This window comes from Vidua macroura, chromosome 8 (genome assembly GCF_024509145.1).
Source record: "Vidua macroura isolate BioBank_ID:100142 chromosome 8, ASM2450914v1, whole genome shotgun sequence".
In the NCBI taxonomy this organism is placed as follows: Eukaryota; Metazoa; Chordata; class Aves; order Passeriformes; family Viduidae; genus Vidua; species Vidua macroura.
In genome coordinates, this window is record NC_071578.1 from 667,417 (window position 1) to 693,506 (window position 26,090).

At 53.3% G+C, this 26,090-nt stretch overlaps 1 protein-coding gene across 15 annotated transcripts in view; it reads right to left on the minus strand.

Moving 5' to 3' along the window:
- JAKMIP3 (Janus kinase and microtubule interacting protein 3) overlaps positions 1-26,090 on the minus strand; it is a 64,625-nt gene that overhangs the window by 35,078 nt on the left and 3,457 nt on the right. For all 15 annotated transcript variants that reach the window (XR_008438188.1, XM_053984180.1, XM_053984179.1 and 12 more), the window contains exons 2-4: positions 7,127-7,264; positions 5,492-5,686; positions 3,910-4,407 (exon numbers count right to left, since the gene is read on the minus strand). Coding sequence is in view for 14 of the 15 variants with exons in the window: in XM_053984180.1 (XP_053840155.1) it covers positions 3,910-4,407; positions 5,492-5,626 (633 nt within the window). In the remaining variant the exon portion in view is untranslated. The remainder of the gene's footprint in view (positions 1-3,909; positions 4,408-5,491; positions 5,687-7,126; positions 7,265-26,090) is intronic.

A 26,090-nucleotide genomic window follows, 5' to 3' on the forward strand; every position in this document is an offset into this window, starting at 1 on the left:
TGCCCGGGCTCCAGAGCTCCTGCTGGAGGCACAACCCCACAGGAGCTGCCAAGCTCTCCCAGAGGCCCCCAGGCCCAGCCCGAGCCCTGTGTCAGGTGTGCTGGAGCACTACAACACTGTGCCTACAGCCCAGGAAACAAGAACTCCTTGTTTAGGTCCACAGAGAACAGTGTTGTTAACAGCTGGCCTGTGAGACGTGAAAGGAATCCCTCAGGATGAGGAGCTTTCCTGACCCTCCTAAACGTAGGAGTGATGTTGTCTTCTGGCTTTTATATACAGCAAAATCCTTCAGCCCAGGTTTAGTTGGAAAAAAAAAAAAAAAAGTGGTAAATGAGGGTCAAACCACAAATGACTGAAAAATCCACAGGTGGAAGAAGGAACAATTCACCTTGAACACGTGTCTACCTTTCAGGTGCTGTGCCACCTTTATAATCCCACATATGGGGGTTTCTCAGCACACGGGGGAATCAAAAGCAGAGGGTAAAGACTAAATCAATCACCAATAAAATCAATATTTGAAAAGTCAGCTTCCTAGCCTTCCATCTGATCCCACGCTTTCCATCAGACATCTTCACTAATTTACCACTGCCTGGCCGAGCTCAGGGTCTCTGGGAACACAGAGGGTCAGGATGGTGCTCAGAACCTCGATCCCCTCTTTGGCTGTGGGGTTTTGCCAGCAGGGAGCCGTGAAGCTCTCCACATCCACTGGTCTCACAGGGGGATTGCACAGGTTGTTAAAGCTGCTGCTACTCATAACCAACTAAAGTTTATCTAGACTGAAAATAACCACTCCCCAGGAGCTAGCAAATCCCATTTCCTCAGTTTTTCTGATTTCTCAGTCCCCTGACAAAGGAGATGGGAGTGAGGAGGCTGCAGTGGCCATGGCTGTGCAGAACCTCTCCTTCCTGACCAGCCTAGAGTTAATTAAAGTTTAAAGGCTCTTTCCCACACTGCATTTTGGCCCCCATTGCAAGCATCAAGGCCAGTTAAGCTTGGGGAACACTCCAGGCTGAAAGCTGCTTCCCCTGGCTGTGCACACCCCCAGCAGGGAGTGCTCCTGCCCATACAAATGTCATTAAACACAGCCGTGCAGTATTTTAAGGCAGTTTAAAATGCACAAAGTGAAATTTAAGAACGGTTGACTAAAATTAGACATGCTCTCCAAAGGAGGCTGTTGCCACACGTACTCGTTGCCATCTGCAAGGGGATTTCACCCTTTGCAGTGCCACCCCTGAGGCTGTGAGCCAGCTGAAGTGGGTGAGCTGAACCAGCCCGTGCAGGCACAAACAGCACAGCCACGTGTGCCAGCACAGCCCCGGGGGCAGAGCACCCTAAAAACACCCCACTGCCTCCCCTGTGCTGCCTGCAGCTGGGAGCTGCCAGCCCTGCCCCATGGGAATGGGCTGGAGCCTTTGGCATCCTGGCAATAACTGCACTGAAGAGCTGGGGGTTTATCTGGGGAACACCCAGAATGACAGAGCCTCCAGTCCCAGCTGTGCCCCATCCCCAGCCCTGAGTGCCACCTCCAGGGATTCCTGGGACACTCCAGGGATGGGCACTGCAACCCTCCCTGGCAGTACCAATTCCTGACCCCCTTCCCATGGGGAAATTCCTGCTGATCCCACCCTGAGCCTGCCCTGGCCCAGCCTGAGGCCGTTCCCTCTCCTCCTGTCACAGACTGCCAGCCAGTGCAAGCACAGAAAACAACCCTGAAGCTGTGTCAGAGAATCCCTGATTCTCTGTCACCAGGGCACTGCTCAGCCTTTCACCCCAGACATCAGGGCCCTCCCTGCAAGGTGCCAGGAGCTCCCACCAAAATAACTGAGGTGGAGGCCACGGAGCTGAGAGCACTCGAGTCCACCCCAGAGGCACTCAGGGCTTGCTAAAATCATGGCATCAGGTAATTTCATTGGTGCAGCGAGCCAGTCTGATTCTTTCAAGCAGGAACTGTAAAAAAGTTTGATTTCCAAAGGCAGTTTAGATAACATCCCATTGAACCACTCTGTTCCCTATAACTCAGAGCATATTTATTTTACAGCTTCTGCATTAAAGGCCATTAGCAGGGCCTTTCCATGTGACACAGCAAGTTTATTTAGGAGGTCCATTAGCCCCCCATTCACTGTGCTGAATGAAATCAATGCACCAGTGATGTGTGGTTAGAGAAGAAGGTACTTACACTGCAGGATATTTGAACAGCATCAATAAAGCAGTTGGTTATAAATGATTTTTAATATCCTCTTCATAAAAATAAACTAATCTATGAAAAAAAACCTTAACAGCTAAAGTCTGAGAGAAGAGAGGGCTAAATAAAGGTAGGGGACACTCCACTGCTGGTGTCAGTCCCTGCCAGGCCCTTTGGGGCTCAGGTGATGCTGTAGCAGCATCCTCCAGGGTAGGAGGTCCTGCAGGGGTCTCTGCAGCGTGGTCACACTTTTGATCTGGGGCCAGGCTGCAAGCTCCTTGGGCATTTAAATTTATTTAGAGGTTGGATAATGTCACCCTGTTCTTTTAAAAGTTTCAAAGTTCTTCTAAAAGTTGTCTATGCCTTCTGATGTTTACATAGTTCTACCGGAGTTCTCACACATGTTCATGTAAACAATGATTGTTCTGTGTTCTTCTTTGTGGGAGGAGAGAATTGATGGGCTCTTGGTTTGACCAGTGTAGTTGACCAGAAATAATGATTGTTTTCCATTCTTCTTTGTGGGAGGAGAGAATTGATGGGCTGTTGGTTTGGCCAGTGTGGTTGGAGAGGTGGCAATTCCACCCTCCAATCCACTGCCACTTTTGGGATTCTGTATATTGCAGAGTCAAAAACTAAAGCTCTCTCTTGTTGCTCCTCTTCTCCCCCATTTTGCATCTAACGTGTGTGAGCCATTTCGTGTCGTGGGGTGACAGGAGACCAGCTAAGGGCTAATGACTGAGCAGAGACCTGGCTGGGTCTGCACCAGGACAGGAGTGCTGTAAAGCAGCATGGCAAACACAAAACGATGGTGACACCACACTGATAGTGAGACGAGACCCAAAACACACAGCAGGAGGGCAGGGGTGTGTCCCCAGGCCCCCCAGCCCGCAGGGACTCAGCAGTGTGGGGCTGAGACAGCAGCAATGAACCCCCCGAGCCCCACCAGGTGCTGCAAGGGCTTCCCTGTGAGGGAGCTCCCTCCCACAGGGGTTTCCCCCCTTTTGCAAGCACCACCACCATCCCCAGCCAGGTCCCACACGTGCCAGAGGAAACCTCCAAAGCCACAGGTGCGAAGCTCTTGCCTTAGAGAGCGGAGCTGCTGCAGCTGAGCATCAAGTGCTGGGTTAGGTGAGGGCAGGCTGAGCAGCCACACACCGAGGGTCCCCGAGGGTCAGGTGAGCAGGGCCAGGTGAGATCCCAGCCACCTGCTCAGGTGGGAGCCACACAGGGGCAGAACCAGCCCCTGTCCTGGGGAAACCACCACGGTGGGCATGGAGAGGAGCCCCCCCGAATGCCCTGCTGCGTGGGTGGCACTCAGGGGTGCAGAAAAAGAGCATTTGGGATTGTGTAAGCCTCACTATGGGATGTTCATGGGAACCAGCAAAGGCAGGGAAAGGGAGGGACCAAGGTGGGTCAGGAAGGAAGGCTTGGTGAGGAAATAGGGGCATGACCCGAGACACATAACTGTAGCAGCATTCCCCTGACCAGCCAGGAGCCTGAGGGCTCTTCCTGCTGCCTTTAACATGCACAACACCCACAGGCTCTCACGTGGATAAAAAACTTTCTCACAAAACATCCTAACACTCTTCAAAACCAGCTTGCCCTTTCTCCTGGTGAATGTAAGCAGAGCTGGAGGCAGCCCCAGCGTTCCCACACCCGCCCAGGGAGCCCAGCACGGATCTTTTCCTGCCAAGAGCAGCAGTGACAGAGCAGAGGGCGACACGTACCAGCCTGCGGATTTCCCTCTCGCACTCCCTCTTGATGCGGGTGATCTCCTCCTGGTGCAGGTGATACACACTCCTGATCTCCGCTGCTTTCATTTTGTCAGCTTGGATCACCATCGTGAGAGCCTCCTCCACCTGCTTCTTGGCCCCCTTCAGCTCGGAAATTTCTTGCTGCATTTTGATTTTCTCCACCTCGAAGCCCTTCTTGGCCTCCTCCTTGGCCTCGGTGAGCAGCACGGTTTTCACCTTGTCCGGGGCCCCGTCACGCACGGCGTTGAGCAGGGTCTGGAGTCTCTGGATTTCATTGTCTTTAATTTTTATTACTCTGAGCAGCTCAGCTTCGTGCTGCCTCAGAAGAGTTTCTCGAACAGCTTGGAGCTCTTTCATTTTGTCTTCGTGGAGTTTGACTTTGAGCTCTGTGACCACCACTGTGCTTTTATGCTGTTCGTGCTCCTTGATCTGCTTCACTTCCTGGTTTTTCTCCCTTTCCAACTTGCTGACCTATAAGGAAAATCAAAAAAAAGTGTAATATTTTCAATCAACCAAACCATGAATACACATAAAGATATTGTTTAAAAATGGTACAGATGACTTTGCACTATTACACCTCAATGCTGGTATGTCTGTGTCTACAAACTGGTGGTAGCAAAGACCTTTCTTTCACTGCAGGCTCATGTTTAATACACATTCAGGACCTTCTGAGTAAGTCTGAGTCTTTACTTTATTCTGCAGAAGCTCTCACAGCACATTACCCCCAAAATAAGGGACAAATCAGGTGCCAAGGCCATCACTCTGGCTCAGGCACGCAGGCCAAACCTGCACGTGCACAGGCAGGGCACAAACAGCTCTGTGCAAGCTCCTGAGAAGCCCCAGACAGCTGCATTTTACCAGCTGCTTTTGAAGTGATGAATTATTCAGCAGAAATAACTGACTGTACCTGACCACACAAGGCTCAAGTGATGTTTCAGTTTAAAACTGCCATAAACTCTAGAGAGGCCGTGGCCAGAAGTGGCTGTGAAGGACAGGGAGAAGGAAAACAAAGTCCTCAGCCTTAGAGCTGCAAATGCTGCTGCACAGCAAAGGGATCAACAGATATTCTATTTACTTACACCCGTGTGTCAGATTCATGGTCTAAAATGCCTAATAGTGATGCAAATTCATGGAAAAATGCAAACTATCATTTTGTCCCTGCATGGTAACACACTTCTATTCTGGAACCGAGAACCCCCCGAAGTCTATCAGTGGAAAGTGATTTGGAGAATTGGGGAAAAGCCAGTTAATATTCCATGCTCTTGCTGAGAAGCGGTCTGAGGGTGAGGGCTGGAAACTCTTGGAGCTGAGGCTCCAGCCCCATGTGCTGTCCCTCTCCCAAAGGCTGAGGGAGAAGCTGTGTCTCCTTGGATTTGGGAATTAGGGCAGGGGGCAGAGCTGAGGTTTAGTATTGTACGAGCACTCGGTTTGGAGGAGATTGAGTGCAAAACCCAAAGGAAATTAGCGTGAAAGGGGAAGAGAAGAACCAGCAGAGGGAATTCCGGAACTTTCCGAACGACACCGAATTGCGCTCACAGGAAGGGAAGCTGCCCACCTTGCTCTTCTCCTGCTGCAGCTCGATCTGGATGTCGGTGAGCTTGGCCCTGAGCTCCTCGTTGGCAGCCTGCAGGGCGGCCAAGGCGTCGGGCTTGTCCCCCCTGGCGCGGCTGCCGGAGCCCCTCTTGGCCATGGTGAGGGCGGCCCGGCCCCGCTGCTCGCCGCTCGCCGCCCGCTCTACATCTTCTGGGGCCTGCAGGAGGGGACTGTCACCGGCCTGGCAGCGGGACCAGCGCCCAGCACGCCCCGGGGCCAGCTGAGGGGCTGGCTTCCCTGGCTGAGTGTGCAGCCACAGCTTTGTTGGGCTGGAAAACTCCTCCAGGACCAGGCTTCCGTCCAGCCGTGCCCCCGGCGCTGCCGGTGACCCACGCCCCCGGGTGCCACATCCACACGGCTTTTAAAGCCCTCCAGGGATGGGCACTTCACAGCCGGGCTGGACAGCCCTTTCCACGGAGCAGTGTAGCCAATATCCAACCTGAACTCCTCTGATGCAGCCTCTTGTCCCATCCCTTGTTCCCTGGGAGCAGGGCCTGTCCCCCCCGGCTGCACCCTCCTGCCAGGCGGTGTCCTGTTCCTTTGTCTGGACAATTATTGTCCTGGGACCCACACAGGGCAGAGGATGTGGGATCCACACAGGGCAGAGGATGTGGAATGCACACAGCACAGAGGATGTGGATCCCACTCAGGGCAGAGGATGTGGGATCCACACAGGGCAGAGGATGTGGGATCCACACAGGGCAGAGGATGTGGGATCCACACAGAGAAAAGGATATGGGATCCACACAGGGCAGAGGATGTGGGATCCACACAGGGCAGAGGATGTGGGATCCACTCAGGGCAGAGGATGTGGGATCCACACAGAGAAAAGGATATGGGATCCACACAGGGCAGAGGATGTGGGATCCACTCAGGGCAGAGGATGTGGGATCCACACAGAAAAAAGGATATGGGATCCACACAGGGCAGAGGATGTGGAATGCACACAGAAAAAAGGATATGGGATCACACAGGACAGAGGATGTGGAACCCACTCAGGGCAGAGGATGTGGGATCCACACAGAAAAAAGGATATGGGATCCACACAACACAGAGGATGTGGATCCCACACAGACAGAGGATGTGGGATCCACACAGGGCAGAGGACAAGGAATGCACACACCACAGAGGATGTGGAATGCACACAGAGCAGAGGATTGGTACTCACACAAAGAAAAGGATATGGGATCCACACAGAGCAGAGGATGTGGATCCCACACAGGGCAGAGGATGTGGATCCCACACAGAGAAAAGGATATGGGATCACACAGCACAGAGGATGTGGAATGCACACAGCACAGAGGATGTGGAATGCACACAGCACAGAGGATGTGGAATGCACACAGCACAGAGGATGTGGATCCCTCACAGGGCAGATGATGTGGAATGCACACAGCACAGATGATGTGGAATGCACACAGCACAGAGGATGTGGATGTTCAGGAGGGACCAGTCCCCGGCACTGCCACAGCCCGGAGACAGCAACCACTGGGAAGATTTTATTTCTATTCTATTTTCATAGAATCACGGAATCACGGGATGGTCACACTGCAAAGTTCCATTAAAGAGTGCTCAGATTTGGGAAAACATTTCCAACCTTCTCCAAGCGATCCTGTTAACGTGGGTAGCAGCGTTCCTGGCTGGTGACCCTCAGTGCCTCGCTCTGTCCCTCATGGTCCAACCACAGCAGAGGCACTGTCCCTGTCCAGGGATGGGGCTCAGCAGGTCAGGGCAGCTGCAAGGAGAGAGTAACCATAAATGACAACAGCAAAACAGCAACAGAACCAGCCTCCACAACAACATTGTAATAATAATAATAATAAAAAAAAATCCTGGTTTGAATTCTAAGAGCAAAAGCCTGACTCTATCAGGGAGAAAAGAGCCAAGGGAGGCACCTGCTCTGGGGGTACAAAAATGGGATATAAGGCTGGGAGAGGGCTGGAGCTTGGGAGGGCAGAGCTGCTGAGAGCCAGAGAATTCATGCAGGACATTGGGTCAGAGGGAAGGAGGGAGGCTAAAACCTAGAGAAACAAGTGGGAGAATAAAATAACACTCCTGATATTAATTGTCCAAAGCAAGGTGGTACAAACAGTCTCAGTTCTGCTGTTACTCAGGCCGGTGCCTGACTTTGTAGCCTGGAAGTTTCTATAAAAAGAAATATGTCTGATTGGGCAAAGAAATAGAAATAAATTAAATTTTAAAGATATTGCCTGAGAAATCTATAACACGAGTACATGTTCTTTGCATTTAAGATTCTTGCTGCTTTGTGTAAGCAGACACAACACACCAATGGAGATTTAAAACCCTCTTTCTTTATTGATAAAAAATGGGGCAGCCTGTAGCCACAGGCACAGAGTTGTACCTGCTGCAGCAAACGAGGCCTTTGTGCACATTACAATTATTTTCTTAGAGGATTCCCTCCAAAGGCAGAGGCAGCGTGAGCCAGGTTAGTTCAGAACCTGAGGAAGCAGCGACCAACAAGCTTTAACTGCTTCCACACGGATGGCAGACAAATCATCATTTGAATGGTACAGGGATTTGAGAGAGCAATTGCTAACAGGATTCTTCCTGACAGGGAGGGCTGGGAGAATTTACATCTGTGTGCTTACAGAAAAGAAAACTCGGGAGCTGGTACCGTGGAGCTGAGTTCACTGGGGGGGAATTCTCCCCGAGGTCAGCTTGTAGAGCCACAGATCCTGACACCTACAGCAATGCAGCTTTTTCATTTTCTTTAAAATGTTACGAAGGCTTAACAGTATGAATTGACACATTTCATGCCAAGCACCTGCTCAGAACATTGAACTCCAACTCCTGGCCCTGCACAGGGTAGTCCAGGAATGACCACGTGCCCACTAAACATGTCCCAAATGTCCCAAATGTGCAGCCCCACAGCAGTGGGCAGGATGGCAGAGCCCAGGGGTGATGCTGCAGCCAGGTGTGTGTGTATATGTGTATAAATATATATATACACAGATATATATCGATGTAGATCTGGTGCGGGGGCCAGCAGAGCTCAGCCCTGGCAGCTGAGGACACGCTGGCTTGTTACTGCCAGGCTAAGAAAGGAAACAGGGCTGAGCAGGGCACGGCAGCTCCCAGCGACAGCCACGAGCCTGGGCGTGTGCAGGGGGACAAGTGCCATTGTTGGAGCCACGACAGAGGTGGCCTGTGCTCCCACAAGAGTGGCCCTGCAGCCAGAGCGGCCGTGTCTGCTGGAGCACGCCCTGGGCACAGCTGGCACCCGGGGCCAGCTGCCAGGCCAGGCCTGAAAGGACATTTGTCACAAATACTGCGAGAAAAACGCACCACAGAACCATTCCCCCGTCAGCAGCGCCGTGCTGAGCCAGAAGCTGGCAGGAGGTGGCTCCTCCCGGGCTGAGGGGACACAGAGCTGCTCCCCGGGGCTCTGCTCTGGCACTGGGGACACGTGGGGACCTCGGAGGGTGCCTGAGCACAGCCCCTCAACAGGGCCTGTCCCAAACTCCCCCTCCCCACAGCACTGGGCACAGGAGGCATTCCCTGGAAAACCGGGCACCTGCCCCTGGATTTTTCCTTTATTTTCCCAGTGAGTTACATAGAAGGGGCGGCTATCAGACACATCACCTTAATAGAACAGAAAGGTCATCATGCTTCTGATGCTGGGAGAATAGATTATGCATCTGATTCCTGGCCTGTTTGATATTGAAAACAGCATCAATAATGCATCAGAGCTGCCTTGAGCAGGGCTCAGCGCTCCCTTTGCCTCCTGACATCAAGACTAATTGGGAAATGTGTTTTCTAGGTAGTAGTTGCCGAAATGTTTCACCATGGTTAAAAATAAGTGAATTAATCCCTACCCAGGGTACCAATATTTGAAAGCAGAACACTGTTCTTACAAATATGGAACATTTCCAACATCTGCCACAGCCCTGCGAGCACTGGTGTTCTCTGTTTTTGACAAATTGTTCTGATTTATTAGTTTAAACAAATCTTTTTGAGCCTCTGGTGCACCTTGAAATACTATGAGAGAAAGAAAATGTAATGGCCGAGTTCCCACTTTTTCACATGAGTGATACCCACGTTCCATTTAGGATTGCACCAGCCTGTAGAGCCAGATGCAAGAAAACGAGTTTTCCTCTGAAAAGGAATTTCATGCCAAGCCATGCAATCGTGTCCCGTGCTGGAGCTGTGCTTTGACCTTTATCCACACAAACATTTGTCATATATCCATACAAACAGAGCATCACTCACTCAGCTGCAGGGTGAGAAGGAAACCCGTTGGGAATTGCATGGGAAAAGGAGTGAGCAGGCCAAGACACGAATTGTCCTGCACACAGGGGTCTGTTCTGCATTTCCTTCACATGCAGATCCCATGGATTTGCAGACAGAATCCAATCCCAGAGTCCCTGGGGCTGGAAAAGCCCTCCCAGCCCGGGGAGTCCCAGCTGTGCCCCATCCCCACCCTGTCCCCAGCCCAGAGCTCTGAGTGCCACCTCCAGGGATTCCTGGGACACTCCAGGGACGGGCACTGCAACCCTCCCTGGGCAGTGCCAATCCCTGACCCCCTTTCCATGGGGAAATTCCTGCTGATCCCACCCTGAGCCTGCCCTGGCCCAGCCTGAGGCCGTTCCCTCTCCTCCTGTCCCTGTTCCCTGGAGCAGAGCCCGACCCCCCCGGCTGTCCCCTCCTGGCAGGAGCTGTGCAGAGCCACAAGGTCCCCCCTGAGCCTCCTTTGCTCCAGGCTCAGCCCCTTCCCAGCTCCTCAGGAGTTCTCCAGCCCCTTCCCAGCTCCCTCAGGAGTTCTCCAGCCCCTTCCCAGCTCCTCAGGAGTTCTCCAGCCCCTTCCCAGCTCCCTCAGGATCCTCCAGCCCTTTCCCAGCTCCCTCAGGAGCTCCCCAGCCCCTTCCCAGCTCCTCAGGAGTTCTCCAACCCCTTCCCAGCTCCCCCAGCCCCTCCTGGGGCTCCAGCCCTTTCCCAGCTCCGTTCCCTTCCCTGGACATTCTATGAGGATTTTTTTTTTTTCCTCTGTGCTGTTCAGATTGAGACTAATTTGATAAAATTCCTTTTTTAAAAAATACAAGCAGCGTGGGTGACCCAGCCCAGACCTCCCCAGAGGCACTTCTGACTGCTCCATGCTCTTGCTGAGGAAGTTGAAAGCTCCCCACGCTGCAAAGTTAACACACCCTGGTACCTGCAGCTGCCTGCTGCAGAGCAAGTCTCCATTTCCAAGGGAAATAAAAAACCAGCTCAGTGCTTCCCAGTGTGAAGTAAGCTGTGAAACCTATCTTTCATGAAATAATTCAAAATAATTCCACCCCTCATCCCCCAGCCCTGACATCTCTGCAGATGGAAGTCTAGCCAAAGTTTTGCTGAGGATTAGATTGATTCCAGCAGCAGCTGTAACAGACACATGTCAAATCCCAACTGACCTGAATTTCTCCTCAAAGATTAATCCTTCCACCGTTGTTGGCTTTAACTCATTGATGGGTGTCCTTTGTGAGATCTACATTTGCAGCTTGCAGACTGCCCTTGTGTGTGAAGTTACCTGTTTGTGCCACCCCCAGGAATCCAAATCCCACCCTCTGGTTCTACATCCTAAGCCTCACACAGGTTTTTTGGGTTTTGTTTTAAGGGCAAACCATGGCTGGATGTCAATTATGAAGCTAATTATGGTTATAGGGAGCACCTGGAGCTGTGCCAGGGGGTTTAGCTGGATATCAGGGAAAGGCTCTTCCCCAGAGGTGCTGGCACTGCCCAGGCTCCCCAGGGAATGGGCACGGCCCCGAGGCTGCCAGAGCTCCAGGAGGGTTTGGACAGCACTCCAGGGATGCCCAGGTGGGATTTTGGGGGTCTGGGCAGGGCCAGGGCTGCACGGGGTGATCCTGTGGGTCCCAGCTCAGGACAGTCTGAACGCAGTGCTGGCAGCCACAATTGCTGCTAAATGCCAGCAGGTAGGTTTTAAAGCAGGACACCTGCTCCATTGTACAACTCTTAGGGCTAATTTGCAGAAAGAGCAATAATTAATTAAAAACAGGTGACTAGGTAGGGAAGTAATTTCTCCTTTTTCTCAGATAACGCCCAATATTTAAGGTACAAAAATCCACGGGAGTTTCTGCAGTAAACTCCAAGAGCACACCCATCCAAGTGATCTGTTCAACTGCAGCAACTCGGCGTCATTTGGGGAGGACTGTTAGTGAGGAATATATTTCACACCCAATTCCACGAGTTTAATAGTGTGTCACTGTGTTCTCCTGCTCACAAACAAGCTGTGCCATCCCTTCTCCCAAGGAATCCATGCCTGTGTAATTAACTAAATCAACTGTAACACAGATGGCATCGCACGATCCAAAAGCACTTGATGGAAACATTTTAAGCATGTTATTAACATCCCTAAATAAGTGTTTAATGCTGCTCTCCAACCCTCTTCGCCACCAACACACAACACAGCTGGATTTGAGGATGGAAAAGGCAGTATTTAATTGCTGCACTCTTATAAAAGATTTTCAGTTCTTGGATTTATTCAATTTATAAATGAGCTTGAAAAATAACAGACTCAACAGTGGCAACAAAACCACTGCGCTTTGGATTTCAGAATTAAGGTTAATTTCCAGACTGATTCATCATCATTAAATTCAGCTGTGAGGAACTGGGCAGCAGAAAAACCACTGATGGGAGTAGGAATCTTTCTGTAGGCTGACCCAGACTATCCAAAAATTACATTTCTATTTGACAGTGTGTTTTTCTTCTTAGTAGGTGTGTGCCCAGCTCTAAAGCAAGATAAAAATTGACATTTCACAGCAACAGACAAGAATTTGAATGGAGAGTGGATTAATCTCCCAAATGCAAACAGCTGGGAGATGTCCATCAGGCTCTAGTGAAAAGCTGTTCCTGCAGCCTGGAAAACCGAGGATCAGATTATTTCAAACCTGATTTTTCATTGCTAAATATCCTGGTTCAAATGACCTTTTTGTGATGCTGTGAGTCCCCTCCCTAATGCCAGCCCACCTCTGCCCTGTTACTGAACGTGATCCTCGGCTGAGAAACGCAAGAGTAAACAGAAAGCAACAGCACCACAAATAAACATAACCAGCGATTTGGGCAGAAAGCAGGAGCATGCCCAGACTCTGGGATGTGCTGTCAGGGGGTGGCACCCACCGGGGGCAGCGGTGCCAGGGATTAACAGCATTCCTGTCCCTGCCAATCCGTGTGCCAGGGCGAGGGCTGGCAGGGCGGGCTCTGCTGGGAGCCGGTGCCAGCCCTGCAGCCGGGCTCAGCTGGGAAGGTGCTCCCTGGGGAAGATCAAGAGAGCTTTAGGTACATCCTGGGGGCAGGCAGGTGTGCAGCAACCGAGAGCCTGGGGCTGCTTTCACCAGCACGGCTATTGCTGGGGCAGGTAAAGGGAGAGACCTAATCCAGAGATGGCAATCGAGTGCAGAGCACAGAAACTGTTCCGGTGGGATCCAGGGGCAGCCCCAGCTGCTCTGGGCACCCTGTGCCAGGGCCTGCCCACCCTCCCAGGGAACAATTCCTGCCCATTATCCCATCCATCCCTGCCCTCTGCCATTCCCCCTTCTCCAGTCCCTCTCCAGCTCTCTTGGAGCCTCTTTAGCCACTGGCTAAATAAATATTTCCAACTATACAGAAAAGATCCATTACAAAAAGGATTTTATAACAAAAGCAGCCCCTGGAAGATGACTGAATAAAATCCTAGAGGCAAAATGTCCTCCCAGCTGATGAGCCAGAAACCCTGACCAACCTGGCAGAACAAAGCTCCTGTTTCCAGAGGAGAGGCAGAGCAACAGGTGGGAGGGGAAGGGCTGCAGGCACACGGGAAAGAGCTCAGAGCAGTGGGAAGCACTGGTGTGGCAGGAGCCAAAGCCTGTGCCCGTGGGGGTATGGAGGCACGGAGGTGACGCTGTGCTGCTGCCCTTGGCCAGGGCAGCTCTGCCAGGAGGGCTCTGCACCCACCACAGGCACAGGCTGAGGACTCTGCAGCTGGACTCCGATTGTTCAGGGCTGATTTCATTTGAAATGCTGCATGAACCTCTGGAGTCAGCGTGCCTGGCGTGCCTGCAGCTGCCCTGAGCCTCACTGAACGCATCGGCAGGGGGGTGTGAGGCTCCTGGCACCGTGGCAGGCCCAGAGCCCAGGGGAAGGAAAGGCTGCTTCACCCTCACCTTGACATCTCCAGTCCAAGCGCCCCAGGCTGAACAAGCTGCCCAGAGCAGCTGGGGCTGCCCCATCCAAGTGTGCAAGGCCAGGCTGGACAGGGCTTGGAGCAGCCTGGGACAGTGGAAAGTGTCCCTGCCATGGCAGGGTGGCACTGGGTGGGCTTTAAGGTCCCTTCCAACTCAAACCATTCTGGGATTCTCTGATCCATTTCTCTGGGAAAGTCTTATTTTCAACACAAGAACTCTATAGCCTTTTTTTTTTTTTTTTTTAAACCAAGACTAACAGCAAAAACAAAACAAAACAAAAAAAGAAAACAGACAAAACAAAACAAAACAAAAAAAAAAAAAAGAAAAAAAACCGGGAAAATAGGAACCTTGACAGCTGCCTCTGCTTCTCCATTGGGTCACTAAAATACTAAAGCTGACTTCCTGGAGTTCACCTCTGAGGCCAAGTGACTCATTCCCAAGTGGCCTCTCCTGGCTGATGCCTCCTCCTGGGGAACCCCTCCCCTGCAGGAATCTCCCGCTCGGATGTGCAGATGACCAGGAGAAGCACCGGCCCTGCTTTTCGCTGTGAAATGTGCTGGTCGTGAAGCGGGGAAGCGTTCCCACCGGCAGCCCCCGGTACAGGCTGGAAGCTCCGAGCAGCCCGCTCCTGCACTGGGTTAGTGTGGCAGCTGGGTAATCCGGGATTTGAGTTCAGCCTTCTCCAGCCGTTCAGCCCTCTGCATTTGCTCCTTCGGGGAAAGTGGCTGCTGGCACCGCGCTGATCCTCAGCCGAGGAAGGGCTGTGCCCGTCCGGCTCCTGACCCGCCCGGTGCCGACCGCTGCTCCGGGAGCGCCGCACCGGGCTCTGCCCGGCCGGGAGGGCGGAGGGGATGCTGCGGGGGATGCTCCCCGCGGGATGTGTCCCCCAGCCTGGAGGGGATGGTCCCCGCGGGGATGTGATCCCCTAGCCCGGAGGGGATGCTGCGGGGGATGCTCCCCGCGGGGATGTGTCCCCCAGCCCGGAGGGGATGCTCCCCGAGGGGATGTGTCCCTCAGCCCGGAGGGGATGCTGCGGGGGATGCTCCCCGCGGGGATGTGTCCCCCAGCCCGGAGGGGATGCTGCAGAGAGTGCTCCCTGCTGGGATGTGTCCCCCAGCCCGGAGGGGATGCTGCGGGGGATGCTCCCCGCGGGGATGTGTCCCCCAGCCCGGAGGGGATGCTGCAGAGAGTGCTTCCTGCGGGGATGTGATCCCCTAGCCCGGAGGGGATGCTGCAGGGGATGCTCCTCGCGGGGATGTGTCCCCCCAGCCCGGAGGGGATGCTGCAGGGGATGTTCCCCGAGGGGATGTGTCCCCCAGCCCGGAGGGGACGCTCCTCGCGGGGATGCGTCCCCCCAGCCCAGCCTGGCCGTTCTCAGGGCACTGAGGGAGGGACTGCGGCTCTGCAGAGCTCTGGGCACCCGGAGGGACAGCGTTGGGAACAGCAATGGCCGTGGCTGCTCCGCTCCGGGGGAGCCTGGGAGTTCTTTAATCTAAAGGATGCAAATTCCTACGGTTCACTACGTCCAGGGGAGAAGCCCACGCCCAGCAAGCCCTGCCCAGCGAGCCAGCGGCTGCCGGCAGGCAGAGGGGCTGAGGAACGTGGGCTGTGCTTGGGGCAGCAGAGTGAGCCCAGTGAGTCCCGGCACCCACAGGCGATGGGCAGGCGAGGATGGAAATCTGGATCCCCGGTTCACAAGGACACCTCAGGGTCGGGCCCTGCTGTGATGAACTGCTCGGGAGCTGTGGGATCACAGAATATCCGAGCTGGATGTGGCCCACAGGGACCCCGAGCCCAGCTCCCGGCCCAGCCAGGGCACCCCAACAGCCCCTCCCCGTGCAGCCCCGACAGGAGACTGAGCAGTGTGGTGTGATGTGATGTGTAACGAACTCCAGGCACGCTGGGGACCCACACAAAGCTGATTCCCAGCTGCAAGCTCCAAGGCCCAGAGCTGGGGCTGGCACTGTTTGGTGTGCTGGTGACCTGGTAAAGGGCAGGACATAAAAACCTGCTGACAACAGAGGATTATCTAGGTCAATCAGGAAAGAGGACAAGGCAGGCAAAAAGAAAAACAAACAAACAAACAAACAAAAAAACCAAAAACCAACAATAACCTCAAATTAGAAAAAAAATAGGTAACTTAGCAACACAAAATTCAATCCGTGAAAGTACAAGATAATCTACATTTAAAAATACAATTTGACATATCCTGCACACAGAGATTTATGAGGAAAGATCAAGTCATCACTGAGGACATCTGTTGTGCACACAGCAATGTAAATAAGGTATTACAGTGGCAGGAGATGTGAAATCAGAGGAAAAGCATTATGATACTGCAGAAAGCTAAATGGTAGGTGCTCATTAATCCACTCAAATTCTGCTAAATGAAACATAATAGGTGCAACCAGGTAATAGAAGAGTGAGACTCTGTGATTTTTTGGAAGGACATTGAAGAGGAAGTTGTTAAATGATTGATAGTGTGTAGGTGAAAAGGATGTTTCAGTTACTTTTTCGTACTAATGCAAGAACAAGGAACCACCCTGTGGGTACTGGCAGGAAATGAAATGATTTTTCCGGTGGCAAGATGAATCTTTGACTTGGGATCACACACCACAAACCCTGGGAGCAGCTGCCCATCGTTCTGCTGCTCCTGGGGCCAAACCACGGCTGGCCAGGAAAAGGCAGGAGCTGAGTCCCTGGGGCTGGGGGCAGCCCCCAGCCCCAGAGCAGCCTCCACAGCCCAGCCCAGCCCTTCCAGCCCATCACCCCGGCCTGCAGCAGGCAGGGCAGGCCAGGACTGGCACTCCCTGGCACTCTGCCTTTGGGGACAGAGTATTGTCCTCCTCGTTTAACTGCTCCTGTGCTGAAATCACAGCTCCTGCTTTGCTCTTGCAAAGTGGGACAGGACAAAGGTCCTGCTGGCACAGCTGGGAGAGCCCTGCTGGGCCTGGAGGAGAGGGAAGAGCCCAGAGGCTCCGGAGGGGGGCAAGGGGCTGGGAGGAGAGGCCCCAGCTGAATTCCTCAGGATGAGAGCAAGCAGCCTCAAGTCGCACCAGGGGAGGTTTGGGTTTGAGATCAGGAAAAATCTCTACACAGAAAGAGTTGTCCAGTCCTGCCAAGGGCAGTGATGGAGTCACCATCCCTGGAAGTGTTCACAAAATGCAGATGTGGCACTCAGGACCATGGGTTAGAGGTGAACATGGTGGTGGTGTGGGATAATAGCTGGGTTCGATGATCACCAAGGGTTTTTTCAACCTTATCAATTCTGTGATTCTATGATTCCGTGGTTCTGCTCCATCCCTCAGGGATGTCAGCTCAGGCCACGGTGACCTGCAGTGGTCAGGCAGCTGGAGATGTGCTGATTACCCACGGATCAGCAACACCACAGCTCCCAAAGACACGGAGTTTTAAAAAACTTTTTAAAAGCTTATTTTAAAGTACAAGAAAAGCATGTCTAACAATAATAACAACTTCAGATTTGCTTTAAAAACCAAATCTGCGACTGAAATGACCACAGATACACTGGAAACAGCAGCCCAAGAGCATTTTTCTGTCTAGATAATACATATCTTGGCAGCATTTCAACAGAACTGGAATTACTTTCAAGTGTCAAATGCCACATTTTACCGGTGCTCAGGAAATGCTCCTGTGTCCCTGTCCTACCTGCAGCCTGTCAGGAAATGCTCCTGTGTCCCTGTGCTACCTGCAGCCTGTCAGGAAATGCTCCTGTGTCCCTGTCCTCCCTGCAGGTTCTCTGCTGTAAGGGAACTCTCCTGTCTTTCCTTCAGCAACCCCAGCTCCCTCCTCCCTGTATAAATTCCTCTGGATCTGACAGCCAGTTCCGTGGGCTGGAGGAGATAAAAAAGCTCCAGGGAACAATCCCCTGGGGCCGTGCGGGTGCAGCCCCGGAGCCGGGCACGGGGCACGGACGGAGCTGAGAGCCCGCAGCAGACAAACCCCGGTGCCAGGCCCGGAGCAGCCCCGGGCCCGGGCTGCACAGGCGTTTGTGGCGGCGAGGACAGCCCGGAACGGGAGAGCGGCTCCGGCACAGCCTCGGCACCGGCAATGCTGCGGGAGGAGCTCCGCCGGCACCGGCACCGGCACCGGCACCGGCAGAACTGCCCTTGGCACCGGGCACGGCTCTCCGGCCCCTCCGGCCCCGGCTGGGCCGCTCCGGGGGCTGCCAGCCCGGGACAGGGCTCGGGACGCGCATCCCGAGCCGCTGGCAGCGCCCGCAGCCGCTCCGTGCCCGGGATGTGCCCGGGATGTGCCCGGGATGTGCCCGGGACGTGCCCGGGATGTCCCCGGGATATGCCCGGGATGTGCCCGGGATGTACTCGGGATGTCCCCGGGATATGCCCGGGATGTGCCCGGGACGTGCCCGGGACGTGCCCGGGATATGCCCGGGATGTGCCCGGGATGTGCCCGGGACGTGCCCGGGATGTGCCTCGGCACAGCCGTGCCACCCCCACCCTGCGGGCCACCAGTGCCGCTGCACGTTCCCGCAGACGCGTTCAGTTTACGGAGCACTTTAATGAGATTTTAAAAATCATTTCAGGCGAGAAAAGCAGGCGGGCAGCATCCCGGAGCCCTCCGCTCACCTCTGCCTCAATCCGGCGGCGCGGCGGCTCCCGGCTTGTCACGGCTCCAGCTCCGAGGGGCTGTGACTCAGCAAAGGAGCAGCTTTTCATTTTTCAGATGGAACTTACCAAACCGTGCCAACAGTACGGGGAGGATCTGCTTCCTGGATCCACGGCTCTGCCAGCCTCTCCCGAGGTATTTCCACTGAACCCTCCCCATCTGGTTACGTTACAACAGGAAACGGTTTCTTGGGGGAAAAAAATCAAATGCAAAGGCTGCACGGGAGCCGGGGCTGAGCGAGCAGGGAGGGACCGGCAGCCTCTACCTGCGCTGCATGGAAAAGCAAAGGTGACGTCTCGCTGCCGGCCTGGGAGCTCGGCTGCTGCCAGCCGGACAGCGCATCCCGGAGCTGCGGGTGCCTGTGCTGGGCTGGAACGGGAACGGGAACGGCAATGGCAACGGGAACAGGAATGGGAACGGCAACGGGAAAGGCAGCGGCAATGGGAACAGGAACGGGAAAGGCAACAGGAATGGCAACGGGAATGGGAAGCCCTGCCCGAGGAGCCCCTGCCCCAGGAGCTCTGGCAGGCTGGCAGGGATGCCAAGTGCCCCACGAGTGAGGCTGGCTCTGGGAGGATCCCTCCAGCCTTCCCACAGGATGGGACCAGGCAGGGAAAGAGCTCCTCACCCCAACCACAGCCCTGAGCCAGACCCCACCACGTCCCTGGGCTCTGCACTGCCCACAGCACGGAGGGACAGCCCAGGGGGTTCCTGAGCGGGGTCTCAGGTGGGCTGGGAAGGGCTGAGATCCCCGTCTGCCAGGCTGAGCCCACCTGGGTGGGCAGGAGCACGGGTATGACCCAGCTGGGCGACCTGCGTCTGCCACTGGCACAGCCCGAGCTGCAGCAGCTCAGCAGCAGCAGCTGAGCCACCCCATAAACCCTCCAGCCCGCCCCAGGGTATCCCCAGCTCTGGCACTGCCCCACACCTGGGCAGGTGTCTGCAGCGTGGCACAGCTCCAGGCCCCGCAGCCCGGGTTGTGCCATTCACCTTCTCTGGGCAGAGGGACACAATTCTGTCTCTCAGGAGAGGCACAGAGAGAAGAAGAGAAAACAATCTTTATCTCTGCCCCTTTGTTTTCCCCATGTGGAATGTGGTGTGGAGATTGTTCACCTGCAGGGATTGCTGGGCTGGATTCTGGTGAAGGTTGTTTGGGGTCAGTGCCCAGTGGGATCCAGCTGAGAGTCACAGTTTGAGTTAGTTGATGGGTGAGTAAGAAGTGAGTAGGTAGAATAGGATAATATCTCTTTAAATAGTCTATTAGTGTAATATAGTATAATTTTAATAAAGCTATCCTTCAGCCTCCTGATCTGGAGCAGACATCAGCATTTCTTCCCCGTCGGGGTTGCCTTTATTGCTGCAGCCGGGTCGGACACACGGACACTGTCCTGTCCCTGCTCACCCCTGCCCTGCCCTGCCCTTGCCATTTACGGCCAGAGAAAGGTGAATGCTCAGCCTGTTCCTGTGGAGAGGGAAGGCTGGAAGTCACTTCCAGAATGATCCAACCAGAACTGCTCCAGAGTCCAGCCTGTGACAAATTACCAAACACGTCCTTTAATTACAGAAAGCTTTTCCCTTTGACTTTTAATTAGAAGCAAGAATGCAGATGCCATTTACATAAAAGGACTGTCTTGTTTTCCTTCCTGTGCTGGCACTACTGAATCTCAAACACATCCTGCAAATTTCCATGGATTTAACGAAGTCCTCAAGGTTACAAAGCTTCTGAGCATCAGGTTTTGAGATACAGAGTGCTCCAGCAGCAGGGTGTTCCAGTTGGTGCAGAAGAGATACAGAAGACATACATATAGAAGAGATACATAGAGAATTCTGACATCTCTGCAGACAAAAATCTGTTCAAACCACTAAAATATTACTGACCATCAGGTTCAGTTTTCAGGTGTGAATTAATGAACAGCATCTTCTCTAAAAAGAGAAATACAAGGTGCAGTTGAGAGTTTTAGAATGGACTCAATGAGAGAATGAGTAAGAAAGCAGAAGAATGAAATTTTCATGTCATGCAGGAGACATGAGGTGAATACTTCAATAAAGGAATAACAAAACCAGAAAAAAAAAATCAATACTAGCCTGAAGCACTAGAGAATCCCAATTTAAAAGAGCCTCCAACCCCCAGGAGAGCAGGGCTGGCTGTGCTCCTGCTGCCAGAGCTACTGCTCACAGCAGCTCCGTGCACTGGCCTGGCTTCAAAGGGGAGGGGGCAGCAGCCCCGACCCCCCAAGGACAGAATCCAGCAGACTGCCCCTGATTACACAGCAGCAACACCTCTGGGAGGGGAGACAGACCCCAGGAAAGGCTGCAACCTCTGCATCTCAAACTCAGCCATTTCTTTCAGCAGTCTGACCCTTGTATTTGTTATATCCTTAAAATCCCAGGTTGGTTTGGGTTGCAAAGGAACTCAAAGCTCCTCTCACCCCACCCCTGCTGCAGCTTCCACCATCCCAGGTTGTTCCAAGCCCCAGTGTCCAACCTGCCCATGGGCACTTCCAACCCACGCCATGGGCTGGGAGCCTTGCAGCAGAGGAGGAAATAAACTGGGGAATGGAAGAGAAATGCCCTGGTTGGGGCTGAACAGGGGCTTTCAGTGCTCAGTCCCTGCCCTGCTCCCCTTTACTCCAGGGCATAAACCAGGGGGAATGGAAGAGAAATGCCCTGGTTGGGGCTGAACAGGGGCTTTCAGTGCTCAGCTTCCCTGCCCTGCTCCTCTTTACTCCAGGGCATAAACTGAAGGGAATGGAAGAGAAATGCCCTGGTTGGGGCTGAACAGGGGCTTTCAGTGCTCAGTCCCTGTCCTGCTCCTCTTTACTCCAGGGCATAAACCAGGGGGAATGGAAGAGAAATGCCCTGGTTGGAGCTGAACAGGGGCTTTCAGTGCTCAGTCCCTCTCCTGCCCTGCTCCCCTTTACTCCAGGACATAAACCAGGGGGAATGGAAGAGAAATGCCCTGGTTGGAGCTGAACAGGGGCTTTCAGTGCTCAGTCCCTCTCCTGCCCTGCTCCCCTTTACTCCAGGACATAAACTGAAGGGAATGGAGGTGAATGCCCTGGTTGGGGCTGAACAGGGGCTTTCAGTGCTCAGCTTCCCCGTCCTGCCCTGCTCCCCTTTACTCCAGGACATAAATCAGGGGGAATGGAGGTGAAAGCCCCTGTTTGGAGCTGAACAGGGGCTTTCAGTGCTCAGTCCCTGCCCTGCTCCCCTTTACTTCAGAGCAAGCCTGTCCCCGGCAGCCCCCAGGGGGATCCCCGAGCCCTGCTCAGCCCTGCACAGTGACACATCCCTCTGCTCACTGCATCGAGGAAAACACGACTCTCTCCACCGGCAAAGGGGCTTGTAGCAAAGAGATTCTGAAAGCAAACCCATCCTCAGGAGCACCTTCCCCGGGCACGGCTGGAGCCCAGCGCAGCCGCTGCCGTTGCCATGGAGGCCAAACCCGCTGCTCCTCTGCCTTTTCCTTTCCTTCTGCAAAAAGGGCAATAACTGCTGCAGAGCTGTGACTGAGCTTCCAGAGAGCTCCCACAGGCTGCAGGCACAAGGCAGTGTCTGACCCACAGAGTTGTTCAGCCTGGCAAAGGAGTCCCAGCCCATGGAGTCCTTTGCCCCATCCCCACCCTGTCCCCAGCCCAGAGCCCTGAGTGCCACCTCCAGGAGTTCCTGGGACACTCCAGGGACGGGCACTCCACTGCCCCACACAGCTGCTGGGGCGAACTTTGCTGCCTGGAGCATTTTTTGGTGATGGATTTATTTCTCAATCACTTTAGTCAAAACATTAAGATGAGAAATTGAGATGCTGTCAAAAATGAAACTGAAATGTTCTAGAATGGCATCTGAATTTTTAGAAGCACTTATGTTTAATTAAAATCAAGAATCTTAAAGCCCTATTTTGCAACTGGAGCCTGTCTGGAGCCAGGCTAGGGGAGCTGGGGGGGCTCACCTGGAGAGGAGCAGCTCCAGGGAGAGCTCAGAGCTCTGCCAGGGCCTGAAGGGGCTCCAGGAGAGCTGGAGAGGGACTGGGGACAAGGGACAGAGGGACAGGACCCAGGGAATGGCTCCCACTGCCAGAGGGCAGGGATGGATGGGAGATTGGGAATTGGGAATTGTTCCCTGGCAGGGTGGGCAGCCCTGGCACAGGGTGAATTCCCAGAGCAGCTGTGGCTGCCCCTGGATCCCTGGCAGTGCCCAAGGCCAGGCTGGACACTGGGGCTGGGAGCACCTGGGACAGTGGGAGGTGTCCCTGCCATGGCAGGGGTGGCACTGGGTGGGATTTGAGGTTGACTTTGAGGAAAGCTCCTTACTCAGCCAGGAAGGAGGATGGGGTTTTTCTGCTGTTGCCAAAGAGAAGGAGCTATAAATGTTGCTCTTTCTCCTTTATCATCTCTGATGACTTAGCATCAAGTGCTAAAAATAATTTCTATGCTTCATCTTCAAAGTCGATGTGTTGCAATTTTTTTTAAAAGAACCAAAACAAATCCTACATCCCAGCAAGAATATTACAAATATTTCAGGATCCAAGTGAGGCTTTCTGAAGAGGCGCTGCAGGGCTGCCAAATGTGACATTTCACACAGAGCTTTTCTCCCTGAGCTCCCTCCCAGCCCTGTGCTCACGAGGAGACAACGACTGAGGCAGTGACACATCTCTGAGGGCACTCGCTGCACTGAGGCACGTGTGGGAATCGGTGCCCTGGGCCTCTTGGGGGCTGCAGAGGAAATGACACGAGGTTCTGATGTCCAGGGGACAGCTTGGCCCAGCGAGGTCTCCCTGCCCATTTCTGATGTTCAGTGCTCTTTACTGTCAGCGGTGGGCAGGACACAAGCCAGAGCCAGCAGTGGGTTTGAGCAGAAAACACAACAGCCATGAAATAACAACTGGTGGAACAAACGACTCCTAGCAGGCCTGCGTGGCTGATGGCCTAAATTTAGATGTAACAACACTGATTTGGGTGATAGAGAGCATGAAAAAACACCTCAGAAAATTTTACTCTGTGTGAGCCAAGCCAGCTTGGGATTCAGAGCTCCAGGGAAAGTGGAAGGAGCGAAGTTGGCACGCGTGTTCCTTTAAATAGATGAGTGTCATTAATATGAAATAAGCAGGCATGAAATATCGTTCCTAAAGCCACAAGTACAGCACCCCTCAGAAAAGCTGGGGCACCCTGCTCACAGCCAGGGCTCTTAGGGACTGAATCACCAGTGCCTCTGAGTGCTGGTGTACAGCAACACCTCCAAACTCCATCCCAAAGCTGCAGCTGTTGTTTTAACAAGCCCGTGGATCTTTGCTCCTGCCCTTCACTCCCGATCTGGGGATGTATGAGTGCATCCCTGCCCGTGCAGACATCCCTTCCCGGGAGCTACGTCTGCTCACTGCCTCTCCCTGATACCCCCGTGGTGACTGACACGGAAACAGAAGCAGAAAAGGAAACATTCGTGCCTGGGTAATACTCCTCAGTCTCAAATTCAGTTGTTGACTGGCTTATTTTTAAACAACAGCAACGATATTTTCAGCAGAGCATTTATTTCTCTTTAGTTTCACATGTTTATGCAGAACACCAAGTTAACCCACAACTTGTTCCCCTCGTGGAACTGTTACTGCTCTTACAGTAAAACACATCCAAAACCTCAGCCCAGCTCTTGGAAGGAAAAAGAGCCCTCACACCACATGGCAAGGAATTTACAGGGAAAGGAGGAGCAAAAGCTTCACACTAAGGCTTTTCCCCCAAACCCACACAAGTCCTTTACTGAGCTTTGTGTTGCACAGCAGCAGAGCTGCTCCAAGGGGTCTGCTCACGTTCCCTGAGGGGCTGGCATGTGCCACCTCCTCCCATGCCAGGCTGAGTCTGACCCTCTCCTGCCATCCCAGGCCAGGCTGGACAGGGCTTGGAGCGACCTGGGCTCCTGGAAGGTGTCCCTGCCCATGGCAGGGGGTGGAATCAGATGAGCTTTAAGCTCCTTCCCACCCAAAGCAGCCTGGGATCCTGCTGGTCACCGGGCACTGCTGAAGAAACTCATTTCACACACTCCCATTTCTTAACTTCCCTTTGAACAGACAAAATAGCAAAAAACCACCCAACCCCACAGCCCCCAAACTCCCAAAAACAGCTTTGAGGGAAAAGACCATGTTTAGATCTGTCTGCTCCTGCTCTTGATGCTAACTCTGACGCCAGCCTTAGTGACTGTCCCCATCCCTGTGCCCTGCCTTTCCTGTCTCAGCATCCATACCCTCCTGCAGCACAGCTCTAGGGAGGCTTTCAGCATCCCTGGCTTTTCCATTCCCCTTCAGACCCATGATATATCCTATTTGCTGCACTCCTTGCTTCTCCACTATGGTTTTTTACTCGATTTGTGGTTGTAAAACCTTATCAGGCCAAAATGATGGCAGTCCTAGGATACACACTGATATTTTAGTAAGAGGGGAATAAAAAAAAAAAAAAATCCAGACCAAAGAAAGCAAGAAATTGGCTTTGTTTAGGAAGTGCTGCCTGGCAGAGCTCCCTCAGGCTGGAAGCAGGTCAGGCTGCTGGGCCTGCTGAGTGACTGACAGGCAACAAGGGGCACCCACCAAGCAACAGCTCCTTTAACTCCTGCTCTGCCTGAGTGTATCCCGAGGGAATAAAACCTGATGAGACTCCTTCCACTGCAACTCTGCGAACCAGCAAAGTCCAGAGCTTGGGCAGGGCTGCTTCTGTCCCTTTAAACTGGGATTGGCAATATGGGGAACTGGAATTTCTGCATGTGCCAGTTCAGGAACCAGCCGTGTGTTCAGGAAAGGAGAAAAAACGAAGCCCAAAGACCACCCTTTGTTCCAAAGGCTCGTTTTGATTTGTCTCTGACTGTGCTGCTAAATCACAGAGCTGGGGAATCCTTATGGCTGGAAAAGACCCCTGAGCTCACCGAGTTCAGCTGCCAGCCCAGCACAGCCAAGGCCACCACTAGCCATGTCCTCCAGTGCCACATCCACAGCCCGTGGCAGGGCTGGACATGCCTTTCCATGAAATATTTTTTTCCCACTGTCCACCCTGAGCCTCCCTGGCCATTCCCTCTCCTCCTGTCCCTGTTCCCTGGGTGTCCTTCAGTGACACCTGGGAACGTGGACAGCTCAGGCAGGGAGAAGTTGGGATCTACCAGTACAGCAAGTTTTTAATTAGTCATTAGTAGCCCCAGTAGAAATCCCAAAAGCATTTTGATTGGAGAGAAAAGGCTTTTAACTACTGCAGGCATTACCTGGGATGGAACGGATAAATCTTGACCACTGAGTATTTTCCAGTTGCACATCAAGCAAATGAATTTTCCTTCAAGACCATTCTGTTGTACCATAACCAAGTGTCACAAACCCCACACAAGGGCTCCCTGAGCCCAGCACTCAGAGGGGACACCAGCACAGCAGGGATCATCAGCAGTGACACTGAGAGCAAGCACAGCAGCCCCGGGAGCAAACAAACCAGGCACGGTGGCCAGTGACTACTGCCTGATCTGACAACTGCTTACAGCAAATTCTGTGTAACACACCCTGACCAAGTGTCCTGGTACCTCAAGCCTTTGTGTAGAGTGAAAATGCAGCAGAGCCCGGCTCAGGGAAGAAATGCTGATGTCTGCTCCAGATCAGGAGGCTGAAGGATAGCTTTATTAAAATTATACTATATTACATTAATATACTATTTAAAGAGATATTATCCTATTCTACATACTCACTTCTTACTCACCCATCAACTAACTCAAACTATGACTCTCAGCTGGATC